Source organism: Strix aluco, chromosome 8, assembly GCF_031877795.1.
Source record: "Strix aluco isolate bStrAlu1 chromosome 8, bStrAlu1.hap1, whole genome shotgun sequence".
Taxonomy (NCBI): Eukaryota; Metazoa; Chordata; class Aves; order Strigiformes; family Strigidae; genus Strix; species Strix aluco.
The window spans coordinates 31,123,022-31,136,832 of NC_133938.1; the positions used below are offsets into that span (position 1 = coordinate 31,123,022).

The following is a 13,811-nucleotide window of genomic DNA, read 5'->3' on the forward strand; positions in this document are numbered from 1 at the left end:
ATAAGGACTTGGGAAGAAACAGCATGCTAGAACTCCTGTATATCCCTCTCCTTTGCCCAAATCCAGTCACCTACATGTACATTTTTAACCAAAAGTATAATACAGCTTTCATATTTACTCTATCATTAATACAGCGTATCCACATTTAGGGCAAGAGACAGGCATCTACATACTCTTTTAAATGGAATATTAAAAAACCCAAATAACATTTCTTCTGCCCGATACCCTACCCAAACTCTGATCTTCTGATGCAGACTGCTGATGACTCAGTCCTAAACACCTGAGCAGTATACTACAGGGTAAGGAATCAAACAAGCATTGGCTGTGTAGAGTTCTTCCCTACTGTATAGGCTGCCAAAAACCTGAAAGCGAATGCATACACTGTATACCTACACCTATACTTCATTTATTTAGAGAGAAATATAATCCCTTGTAGAATTCAAGTACTTCAGGATGGTGACTTAGAGGAATTCATTAAAATGCTGATATTCTTGTATGCGTTTTATGCCAGTTCAGGTTTGAAAATGTACTGTTCTTACAAAGGCACTTTCTTGTATTAATTCACACTGATTTAAAATACCTTTCTTTGACTCTGCAGCATTAATTTCTCTGCATTAGAATAAAGCTCAAGTTATTCTCAAATGATTGGAACACACAAATGAAGGTAAATGTTCAAGAGCCTTAGTTTTTCCAGAGCTTTCATGCATATCATTGTAGATTAGGAAAAGTGGAAAACAGAAATAGTTTGAGAAAGAAAGAAAACATTCCCAAGTTAGAACAGAATTTGCATTCAACACTGCCACAAACATGATTTTGAATTTTTAAACACCTAAAATTATATTCTCAGCTTATTTCAGCTGAGTATTTCTGTGTTCCTACCTCAACATCTATTCTTTTATGTGGTATACATGTGACACCCTTAAAAGAAAACCTCGTAAGCAAAATTACTTTGTGTCATATATGTTAGGTGCTATAGGAGGAGAAAAGCCGCAGAGAAGCAATATATGAAAAGAGGGGTCTATTTTACACCATCACTTTACAGAATTATTTTGACAATTAGCCACTGTAAACAAATTCAGCTTCAGAAAAGATGTTCAATAATGCAGCTGAGCATTTTGCAAGAAATAGTGGAAATCCAAAACTTCTGAGAACATTAATGAAGCAAGCTGAACATTGCTGCAATGATACTTATAAGTATGCTTAAGCAAGAAAAAAATACTTAAAATCAGCAAGTATTAGAAAACCACGTTTCTTAAGAAAAATATGATTGAAAGGAAGTTGCATGCTATTTCTGAGTGGAACCACAATCTTGTAAAAGTATCTTAATTTATCCTACTTTTAGGTGAGGAGGTGACAGCAGGCAAATACATGTAGGAGAACAGCTGGTAAGAGTGTGCAGGTGGTTCCTTCAACCCAGCCAAGAGCAATGCTGAGACCTCAGAAGGGCAAGCTCACTCTTTTGGAAGAGTATACAGTGACCTCATCAAAAAGGAGGGATCACAGAATAAAACTATCTTGTAGCTTTAAAACTTACTGATAGCAAGCAGTGGGGGTTCTCAATGAACTTTCACTGCGAAGGAAAAGCATCTGTCCCAGTTTACTAAAAACCAGATATCCTGGACTGTCTGCACAAACCAGACAATATTTTCAGCAGTATTCATCTGTCTGTATTTTCATGTCTCATCTGTCAAAAGTCTCTGCAGTCATCAGAAGTGCTTTTAAGGACACAAGTCATATAACCTCTTTTTAGCCACCCACCTAAGAATGAGATGAATCACGTCCTTGAAGATCTTAATTCTCTATGTGATTATAAAGAGCTCCAAATGACTAGCTCAAATGTAGCGGTCTGAATTATGAATGTTTAAAACTTAGAAGAAACTATTTCCTTGTTACATTCCTGAATTCAAGAGAACATTTCCCATCTGATATTGTATATACAACTTGTCAAGTGTTTCTTCCTTCTAATTAGGATAGCCTTGGCACTGCTGGAAAAAGATTTCTCACTTTTGTGCAGATAATGAGCACCTATGTTATAAAGTAAAACAGCAACAGAAGCAGATGTACGCCTCCCTTACTCTAGCATAATATACGACTGTCTGCTGAACACAGTCTCATAGTTCTATGAAGAACTCTTTTGACCCAAGCACAAGAAATTAATATGATGGGGGCTATATCTTTTTTTTTTTGAGCTCCAGGTTTTTGCAGAATGAGTTGAATGTACAAATATCAGCCTTCAGACCCTGAAATTAAGAAAAGCAGCTGATAAATCAATGATAGAATACCAGGTTGGAAGGGACCTCAAGGGTCATCTGGTCCAACCTTTCCGGGCAAAAGCCCAGTCTAGACAAGATGGCCCAGCACCCTGTCCAGCTGAATCTTAAGTGTCCAGTGGGGAATCCACCACTTAATTTCCTGGGGAGATTATTCCAGTGGCTGACTGTTCTCACTGTGAAAAATTTTCCTCTTGTGTCCAATCAGATCTCCCCAGGAGTAACTTGTACCCACTACCCCTTGTCTTTTACATGTGACTCCTTGTAAAAATGGAGTCTCCATCCTCATTGTAGCCACCCTTTAAATACTGGAACATGGGGATAAGGTCTCCCCTAAGCCTTTTCTTCTCAAGGCTGAACCAACCCAGTTCTCTCAGCCTGTCCTCACAGGGCAGGCTGCCCAGTCCCTTGATCATCTCTGTGGCCCTTCTCTGGACCCTCTCCAGCCTGTCCACATCTTTTTTGTATAGCAGGGACCAAAACAGTATTCCAGGTGTGGCCTGGCAAGCACTGAGTAGAGAGTGGGATAACCACTTCTTTCTCTCTGCTGGTGATGCCCTTGCTGATGCAGCCCCAGCACGGCTTCCTTTACCACAGCCCCACACTGTTCACTCATGTTGAGCTGGTTGACCCTTTCCACAGAGCTACTCTCCAGCCGGGTAGATCCCAGCCTGTGCTACACTCCTGGGTTATGTTTTCTCAGGTGCTAGACCTTACACTTGTCCTTGTTGAACTTCATAAGGTTCTTGCTATCCCACTCTTCCAGACTATCCAGACCTTCCTGCAGGGTGGCTCTCGCTTCCAGGGTGTCTGCTTCCCCACTCAGTTCGGTATCATCAAATAAAGATCTCTGACCATGGCTGTCATGTTACAGATAGGCCTATTTTCAGGAAATCCCAGACCTGAGTCACTTGCTGCTGCTTTAGGAATCATTCATTGCAAAGAAAAATACTCACTTAGTGTATCCTTTTTATCTGAAAGATTAATTATATTGATGTAAAAATTCTGGTATGCAATGCACCATTCCCAGAATGAATCAGTCTCTTCCAGCACAACACAATCAAAATTACCCATCATCACTTGAATGTGTCCTTTTAGTTTAGAGACACACATATTGCTGGATTAACTGCTCAGTTTTAGTATGCTTATATGCAGAACAGAATTTCATGAATCTCAAACCTAGTGATGCTCTAACTGATCTCTATCAGATACTGAAAGCTTCTATCACAGGGATAACTGAAGAAATCCAAGTGGAAGAGTCCTGATGTATCTGAAGAAGTTGGTGTGTTCACCAGTAGAAAAAGCAACAGTACTCTAATGAATCTTTGTAACATGCCTACAAATGGCTTTAGTGAATTGTAAATGGATTACAGTAATCCGTTAACAGCAAAGGCAACTCAGACAGGTGGCTTGATAAAAAAAAAATGCATAAACACACATACTCCAACAATTTAGATGAAGCACTGTAACGGTGCAGTGCTGCATACAAGAATCCTATAGACACTGCTGTTACATTGCTGCTTTTTTGATATTTGATATAGAGACAGATTATATCAATCCTTCAATATGAAGGGACTGGAAATGTCTGAACACCTCTGAGCCCTCAAAACACAAGAGTGATTTAAAGTAGTCTTTAAGGTCACATTCAAGGTGCTGGCATGTCAGAAACACTGTCCATATTTTGAAGAGGGATCATTTATCCAAAAAGTTAAGTCCTATATAGGCTTATATCTAAGAAAAGGTAGTCCTGTGTCTGGAACGACAGGTTTAAATCCACATTTATGGGCAAGGTGAGGAATAACACTCTTTTCAGTACACACATTCAGAAGAAGTTTCCTTGACCATCTTTTGAAGTTGTGTTGTAGAATACTGTAAACCTCCTCTCTGCTGCAGTGACTGTACTATTTCCAAGTACTGAGTAAACAGACTACTTCAAACATGATGGAGGAGCTTAGCAGCTTCAATCAACTTCCTTAAATCCTGCTGAGGTAGCAGTACAGAATGCCAGACAACTTACATTTCCAAGAATTCTTCAGTAACAGATACTGCAAGCCTCCAGAACTTACTCCCTTCCTCCATACGTATTTCTAGCACCTCTACTAATCTTTTCTGTCACTGAAATTTTCATAATCAAGAAGCAGCAAAAATAACGATGCTGGACTGTCAAAACAGTGATAATAACTAAAGTATTGGTGTATGGGGAGGATGGAGGTGGAAGAGAATGGGAGAGGGGAAGTTCTAACCAGAAATGCTGATCTTACATGACATGTGCAATGTCACTGGTTTACAAGTGATTTATAAAAGTCTTCTGAAGTGGCAGTGTTGTTGCAACTGGTAAGGGTGACTACATCAAGACAGTAAGGTCATGCCTGAGCTAACCAAGAGTTGAAAAATTCAGAGATGAGACAAAGTAGGAAAACCCTGTACTCTCCAAAATGTCTAGATGCTGACTGGTTCTTAATTGTATCTCATGAAAAACTGCTTATCAGCTCTGGCAAACCTTCCTTGCAAGGCTCTAATGAAAGTAAATAAATAATGTACCCTGGAAAAAAGGATCAATTGCAGAGAAGTTTCTTAGAGATTTAGATAGAAAGCATCAGTAAAAAACTGCACTGAGAAAAGGGCAATGCTACATCTCAACAAGGATGACAAAAGTTGGGTTCTCCTGTACTGTGCAATCCCTGAGAATGCAAGCTGTCTGTACGCTGATGAGAAGTACCATTCCTGCTGGATGACTCTGAAATGGCAAACTTTGCCACAGCAGAGAACCTGTAGAAAACAGACAGGCAATGCACATTAATAGTGGAAGCTGTCTGGCATGAACAGGTTCAAACTACTGTGGTCTAAGCTAGTTCCACAGATTTAGTTATTAATTATTTTTTTTTTTTCAATTATTGCCTCTAGATATTTGACTTTTTCCACACAAAAAAATATATTTAATGTTTGCTCAGAATATGGCTTTCTCCTCAAGAAAATACATGAACAGCTCCTAAAAACAGCATAACTTGAGACTGGGTGACCTTGTTTCTCTCCATGAAGGCCAAAAAGCAAAACTGTTTTTTAAAATGAAGTTATCCAAAGCAATGCGTAACACTACAAAAATCTTTACCATAAATGCATAAAATGTGAACATCATTGAATTCTATCAAGCTAGTAATTTTGAGAAAAAGGACTGTGATAGAGATTCCATTTCTCAATGGATGCAGTTAGGCAGATCCAAGAGGCACTTGCCCTGCCCCGCCTCCACTTTAAGGATCTGTGTGTAATGGGAAAAAAGAGCAACTGCTGTCATATAAGAAAGTCAGAAAGCAGTTGTTCTCAAAAGAATATCCTAAATATTTGAAGATAAATAACTTAGGAAAATGAAGCAGATTCTAACACTGTGAAGTATCTGAAAGTTAAATTACTATCTACTCCTGACAAAAGTCTGCTGCCCTTCTCCACCTACATTTCTCAAATTTGTTCCAAAACAGAATTGTTATTTTAGAATAGTATCACTGCTTGTACAATCTCCAACTAATCATGCTAAAATCTGTATTAAAAGATCATGTACTGCATGGGTATGTTGACAGTTCTTACCTATTGAAATTCCACTAGAAAGTGTGGAGCTTTCTGCTTGCCCTCGGGATGGGACATGAGGCTCCATGACACTGTCATCCAGTAGGTGCCTTGGTCCTGCGTTGGGGAATGTTGCACTTTTAAATTCAGCTGTATTCATTTTGTGTATGAAACTAGAAATGAACAGGGATAAAACTGTTACAACATTATCTTTGATACATTTCAGAAGTTGTTGCTTTAACATCCTGAAGGATTGCATGCAGTGTGTTCCAAACACCAAACTAAATCATAGCTCAAGTCATAAGCAACTGTTCACATCTCTATTATCTATAGGAACTGCCAATCTTAAAACTGCACAACACTCTTGCAGCAAAGAGAAAGGAGTACTTTAAAAATTACTTTCAATATCCTAAGGTATTCTTGTCTTACTATAACACTTACATAATTGAACTTTAGAACTGCATTCTAGCTCATTAAACTTACACAATGTATGTTAAGAGATGAATTACTGAATAGCTACAATCTTGCACTTTGAAAAGATGACAAGGGAATTGATGATACAGTGATCAAGACACTAATTCAAAGTACACCTACACAGAAAAAACCTGAAGCCATTATTATACAAAGTTATATGAAAATCTACAAAGGAGGTCTCACTATAAAAGTAGCAATAAAGCAATTACTTCAGTTTGAATTTTAAAGAATTACCCTGGCATTGAGTTGCTGTAAGTGATAGTTTTGTCATTCAGAAAGAGCCTATTCTGGTTAACTCATTGCCTATTCTTATCGCCATAACAGCTGCACAGTCCTCCTATTTTGACTAATTCTCTTTGGTTGGGATACTATCATTTTAGTTCTGAGCTTGCTCTTTTGACACAAATTGGTCTGTAAGTGCTGTGTACAAATCATGCTACTTATTAGAAGGAAAGCTTTTGTATTGCAAGATGATACATCACAAAGCTTAGGCTTTTCAAGATAAATAAAATGCTGACTTGTATCCCAGACTGTGACATTTCCTGTGTCCATGTGGTATCAGGTTCCTGGGCGAAGGGGGTGTCGGTGGTAGCAAGGCTCCTTCAGCTGCAACATTTTTCCGACCACTTTGGGGAGACGCTCCGACTTCAGAGCCTGGGAACAAAAAAGACATTACTCCCGAGTAACTTTAGATTTACTGTCACAGGGTTACTTCTCAGAAAATTGTGAAAGTCTTGCACAAAACTTCCTAAACTCAATTCGTAAGAGACAGCCTACGATAAAACTCATTGGTATACTTGTACTGATAATTAAAAACCCTGTACTTTTGGTTTTCTGCACAGGATTAAAAATAAACACACTTATTTCAAACAGACCACCTACTTACAAAAATTTTACAAGTCCTAAAGGTTGCTGCATTAGATACAGTGGCATTAAACATGTCCCACTGATCCTATGTTTTGAAACTCCTGCCTTCAACCACTTTTGGCATTGATCAAAAATAATATACATTTTTGGAAGCATATTATACTATGAAGTTTAGATGAAGGTCCTTCTGTCTAGACACAACAAAGAATGAATACTTAATAGCTCTTCACCCTAAATGACACTAACAAGTCAGTGCCACAATACATACAAGAACCTAAAAAACTGACTCAATTCCTTGAAAGAATTTCTTTACAGATCACCTTTAGACTTTTTATTACAAATATACAGTGTTTATACTTCACACTTCTTTATTAGCCTCAGGCAAATATTTTCCATGTTCGCAACTCAAAAATAATGCATTTGACAACCTCAAGTCTTCTCATATTTATTAAGCATTTACCTACTAAATCTTCTCTGGAAGCAGCAGAGTGGGGGGTGCTGGTCCCTGGTTCTATCTTTAATGAAAGTCTGCATTAAAGAAGCATTAAAAATTATCAGGAAATAGAAGCATATAAAAGTAAGTTTTTGAAAAATTAATTTTTTAAAAATTTACAATTGAAAACTGCCTGTTTCTATAATTGCAAGAAACACTACAGAGTTAATACAAACTGTGCATAGTTATCTTTAGCACACACTATTTCCAAACTTTTTTTTTGGGGGGGGGGCGGGGGGGGGGGCAGGGCAGGTAGAAAAAACCCTGCTACTGCAACAGGGCATAGGAATCAAAAAAACAGCATGCTAGAGCATAATATAGTTGATGAGTCTGTGCTTTGGTTCATACAGAACAGGACAGGCTTGCGATGCCATGCTGAAGGAGGACGAGACTCAACAGCAAAACCCTGGCTACAGCACAGCCCTGCAACCTCTCCCGCATCAGCGAGCCTGAGGCAGCTGGCACGGCCAGCCACACGCAGCCAAACAGCCACCAGTTGCCATCTTCACCTTCTGTGAGCAAAAGCCCAACGTGAGCGGCTGTTAGCAAGTGTGGCAAAGTCACACTGGGGAAGGAGCAGAGGAATAGGCCACTGCTCTGCATTGGCACCACCCTCCAGGGAAAATGTAGTCATGCATAAGCCAGGACCCGCATGGCCCTGGGACTGCTAGCAGAGACATGAAACTCAGTGATGATACCACTACTCTAGCACAAAACCTGGAAACAACACAAAGTATACAACTGTTCCCCCTACCCTGGCTAAAATATTTATAACTACTACACTTAATATTTTAAATTTTTCTATAAAGTGCACTAGTGTAGTGGGCCAAGCCTTTTGTCTTGACTGGTCTAACAGCCAAAATCCTTCTTTTACATTTTGGAAAATACATTATCAATTTGACTGCATCCATAATTCAAGCTTTTTCCACAACGGGCACTTTTTAATGTCATTTCCAACAGTACCACAAATTGCGTAGACTCCAGGAGCAGAGAACTCCAGGAAGATCAAGCCTATCTTGTCCACACAGTTCACAGAACTAGAATCTTTGAAGTTTGCAGGGTTGGAAAAGCATCTACTTAATTTTGAGGAGAAAAAGTTTGAAGTTTGACAGCTCCTCTCCCTCCCACCCCCAGACAGTTTAGCAATGATTCATTACAATTTTAAAACTTAATTTTTAAAAATAAAATAAAATCCTTTAGGAAGAAAAAACATGTATTCAAGTCACCATGGCTGTTCTCTAACTTCAGCCTTTTTGCAGACACCTTAGGGGATAAAAAGTATAATAGTTACAGTGAAAATAGTTCTTCAGAACACACTCCTCCCCCATAAAAAAAAAAAATCAGTTTGGAGACACACAAAACCCATAGGTATAAAACCAGACTTTCTGAATAGCAGCTACATTTCAGCACTATGTGCAATTGTCTCCATTTCCCTGCTATCAAGACATGGGTTGTACAGGATGAAGAGACTGCAGCTCCTTAAGCAGTAAAATTCCCACTAGTTGAGTCCTACCTAGTGAAGGTGGAGGAAAGGGGAGTGTGGAATTCATGAAAACAATATGCCACTAAGCAGCAGACTGCAAATTTGGGTTTGTGGGTTTTGTTTTTTTTTTTCTTTTTTTTCTCCTTTTCAAATGTTTGACCTCAGTGATACTCTCGGTGATAAGCAAGCAATACTTTCAAAATCAGGCAACAGGACATTTCAGCAAAAAGGTAAAGCTGGATGCTTGCATGCAAACATGCAGAGAACAATTTACAAACCTCAGAGGGGAAGCCAAGTGTCTGAGCCTGCATTAACTGTTCTTTGATATAAACTGAAGGATCCCCATTTGCTGCCTTTTATTAAATCCAAGTTAGGGCTATGAAATGGTAAAGCATATCTGTTCCTCTAGTGTGCATACCCCTCCCACCATTCAAACGTAGCTACACAAGCAGCCAATTCAACACAACTGAGGTGACAAACTTCCCAGGGAGGCAGGATGGCAATGGGTGGGGAACCTCCTCAACCAGATCAGCCAATGAGCAAAAACTGTTTTCATATGCTGTGGATTTACTTGAGGTTTTTTCCTATCCTCGGGGCTAGTTCCTGTCTCTTGCCAGAGATTTCCATCCCCCAGTTTTGCTGGGTGCCAAATCACTTAATACAGTAATTATCTTTTAATTAAGGGAAGTAGAAACCTCTGTTTTGGGTAGCATGCTGGGAGGAATAGGTGCAGACACAGATGGACAATACCTTGCCTCTCAAAAAATTGAGTGTTTACATTTTTCTCACACTGTATAACCTAATCAAAGAGTAAAATATAAAACTAAAATGAAATATATATGAAAGCAAAAGCCTTAAATCACCCTCAGTAAGATCTCTGGACTGGATGCACAGATGACTTCGTTCTGATGAAAAATGACATAAGCTATCTCCAATCACGGGATCCATCTTATTGACTGAACAGTGTTACATGTGAGCCAGAAGTACAGAGTCTTCATTAGCAAACAATCAAAGAGGTCTGCAGATAAATCAACAGACCAAACAGTCCTGAAAGCTAGGGCTTGATGCAGTCAGGCATACAAAAGGAAGGAGACAGGCCATCCAGCATGCTGAAAATTGTCTTGAACACAGGACTCTACTGTAACCTCACTACTTGCAACTGGTGTGTCCGAGACACGTAATCCCCCAATGCCAGTGCCATCTTAGAAGTGACAGGCTTTGTGTTATAAAAATTATTTTGTAATGAGTTACAGTCAGTTACAGTGTTTCATACTTACTTGTAATTGTCATCTTCTACAAACTTTTGTAGTTCTTCTATGTACTGAACTGAGTTTAGGTACTTCTGGACATGAGGCAACAGAGGAATATCTGGGAGAACAGATGATAATCATTATCACTGTACCATTCATTGGTAAGCAAAGTTATCTTCCAGAAAGTATTTAAACAGAATCAGATCTCTTGCCTTTTTATGTGAGATGGAGGTACAAACTACAGTCCCTACTGATCTTGAAATTATTGTCTTTCGTAGCACTTGTCATGTGTTGAGCTGACATTCCCCACATTCATAAAGCCAGGTATGTAGCCCCCTGGAGCTGCTCTGCTTATCAAAGCACATCTAAGGGAAAAGTGAGAGCACACCCCTGGCCAAACTGAAGGCCCAAACCCAGAAGGTTGTATCTGAAGGCTCCTCCACAGCCTACGTTCTCATTATATTGAGCTTTCAGTGAAGCCACAGTCCTGTGCTAACACAACCCATCACAAAAGTGTCTTATGACTTTATTAGAACTTGGAGAGGATTGTGAGGGAGACCACCTTTGAAGAAAAAATACATTATCTGATCTACGAACAGAACTATAAATGTCCCAAAGACAAGCTGAACGTATTTTATTATCTCCAGTAAAAGTACTACTCCAGAAGCAATCCTACTACTTTTAGAATTCATAGTCATAAAATTATGAAACACAGGGATACAAGTTTATAACATACTAGTAAAACCACTGTTAAGTACAAGGTTTTCCTCATTTTTCATGAGAAAACATGTACTGCAAAAATGTGTGTGATGTAAGAAAAGGGCAATTTTATTCTGTCTCCTCATGCTGATGCTCTGTCGCAACCAACAATACCACAGTAAACTTACTGAATTATTAAACTTAGTGACTTTTGGGCTGAGAGGGTGAGGGAGAGCATTAATGGCATTCAAATGGGTTGGGCCATTTCATTACAGAAGACAAATATTAAAGATTTTTGAAGTTGTTCTCTTTAATACTGCAATATTTACACACTAGCTTACCGTATTCACATGACTGCTGTAAATCTGAGATAATTCGAAGAATGTTGTTCATTAAATTTGTTCTTTGCTCGCTTTCCAGAATGCTCCCTGTTGATGGGTAGGCAGAGTCAATATACGTCAAGTCTGACAGATAAATACCTGAATAAGATTAGAATGAAAAGTTTCTTTATTTAGTGTCTCACAGAAAAAAAAATAAATCACAAACAACAGTTTGAAGAATTTCTGCTTTCATTGACTAACGTGCATCAGCATTACCTCAGAACACTATTTTGGATTTACATGACAAATCATATTGACAGGATCTGAGCGCCTTCAGACCTCAGAGTAAAACAGCAATAATGCTTAGACTTACAGGAAAGTACATTACTGTGCCACCCTTGTCTCGGATTGAATTTGCACTCTTCTCAATCGCTTAATCCTTAGTTTTGTCAATGTTATCTCAGCTGTATTTGCAGACACTGAGGGTATGAGTTTTCAATGAGCTGTGCAGACACTGAGGGTATGAGCCTCAATAAGCTTTCATTCTCTGTACAACAAATAACAGTGGGAGGCAGAGGATCCTTTCCTCCTGCATCACTCCAGGCATGTACTAGCTGACTTTGTCTTTAACAGTGTCATTATTTCTAAATCTAAAACTATTTACAAGGACATGCACAACTACTCATGAACCTAATCTTCTGACATATCACCAATTAATTATTCCCTTGACAAACATGAAGTATACTAAACACACAATGCTAAAATACATGATCAAAATTACTAATGATTTTAGGAAGTCTACTACTTCATTCCTCCAATTCAGCAATTAAAAAAATAGCTGAAGGAAAAGTCATATCATCTGTAACTCTGCAGGCCAAATCGAAACTCAAACTCAACTTTGGAGAAGTAAACTAGGCAAAAAGTGCACTCAGATTGAAAAGTGGTACGAATCCTGCAGTTCATACTAATCGCAGCTCCAAAGATCCAACAGCTGTATAGATAAGTCTCTTCAAGTCTTCTACCTGCTTTCTTCCCCACCACCACTGTAACCTTACTGCCCTTTCAATCCCTTGATCGTGTAGAGAGGAAAATCCTCCTCTTTACATACTAATACTGTAGATAAACAGCTTATTTTAATTCTAAATGCAACTCCATTTCTTGACCTTCACCCAAAGACTAATAATTTTTGTCTTGACTAAATGAAACATATCCTGACCAACTCTGCTATTAAAAGGAATTGCTCTTCACCCCCTGCATTTTCCACAAGATATCCAAATAAAAAAATATACACACTTAAATAATATTTTTAAGAAACTTATTTCAGTAACAGGGAATTTCTAAAATTATATTTCGCTTCACCTCTCAGCCTTGTATAACCAAAATCATAACAAGAAGTTTGGCTTTACAGGTGGAAGACTATTAATACAACCTCACAAGAACAGCAGTTGTGTTTGTATAGCACCTAACCAGTACAGTCCTCAAATGTGAGTTGGGAAACTCTGGGCATCACTCCAAAATCAACACATACACGCGCGTGTGTGCGCACACACACAGAAACAAATTAAAATACTTGTGGTTGAAAGGTGACATATAAAAAAGTGAATAAGAAGGTATTACACATGACCTGATATACTACTAAATTTCTCAATTTTCTATTCTGCTAGAATCAGTTTATTAAAAAATAGAAAGGATAATCAGAAGCATCAGATAGTCACATTTAATTGCTGTGCTATCTAGACTGCATAAGCTGTCCCAAACCTAATGTAGCTAAGCAATGTCCAAACAAGCCTTAAAAATCCCAAACTTGCTCAGTCTTCCACAGAAAGTAGTAAATCATGCTTACTAATTATAATAAAGGAAATTCAGTATGAACAGGCACCTGCAATATTATGCAGGATTTTATAAAGCAATGTATTTGTAGTATTATCTTTCTGAATGACTTGTTCAATTAAGCAGTGATTTTTTTTTCTTTTAGCTAAATCAAGAACTCTTCTGTAGAGAGTTGTTCCCTAAACTTACTCAGTGCATTTCTATGAAGTCCAAAATAATTTTGAAAGCATACTAGGGTAATCCTCTTTCAAATGTAATTGGCACATCCTTTGTGAAGAAACCAAAAAGATCAATGAAAGCAAATTGAATGCACTTAAGTGCTGGCTGACAATTGACAGAACTAAAAACAGTATTCTGCATTCCTCACAGAGCATAATCTCTGTGGCTTTTGCTACTTCTAACACCAGTCAGATGTTATCAAATATTCTGATACCTACCCAAAACCATCACACACAGTTTTAACATTTTCCACATGTATCTGAGACTTTATGCATTTAACAACTGGAACTGTTTCTTATTAAGTGGACGTCAAGAATTGAATGCGACATTCTGTTGAACATTCTTCTA

At 38.4% G+C, this 13,811-nt stretch overlaps 1 protein-coding gene across 12 annotated transcripts in view; it reads right to left on the reverse strand.

The window, feature by feature from the left end:
* RALGPS2 (Ral GEF with PH domain and SH3 binding motif 2) overlaps positions 1–13,811 on the reverse strand; it is a 131,524-nt gene that overhangs the window by 28,726 nt on the left and 88,987 nt on the right. For all 12 annotated transcript variants that reach the window (XM_074832990.1, XM_074832985.1, XM_074832996.1 and 9 more), the window contains 5 exons: positions 11,436–11,573; positions 10,423–10,513; positions 7,630–7,697; positions 6,821–6,956; positions 5,850–6,001 (listed from right to left, as the gene is read on the reverse strand). In XM_074832990.1, coding sequence (XP_074689091.1) covers positions 5,850–6,001; positions 6,821–6,956; positions 7,630–7,697; positions 10,423–10,513; positions 11,436–11,573 — 585 coding nt within the window. The remainder of the gene's footprint in view (positions 1–5,849; positions 6,002–6,820; positions 6,957–7,629; positions 7,698–10,422; positions 10,514–11,435; positions 11,574–13,811) is intronic.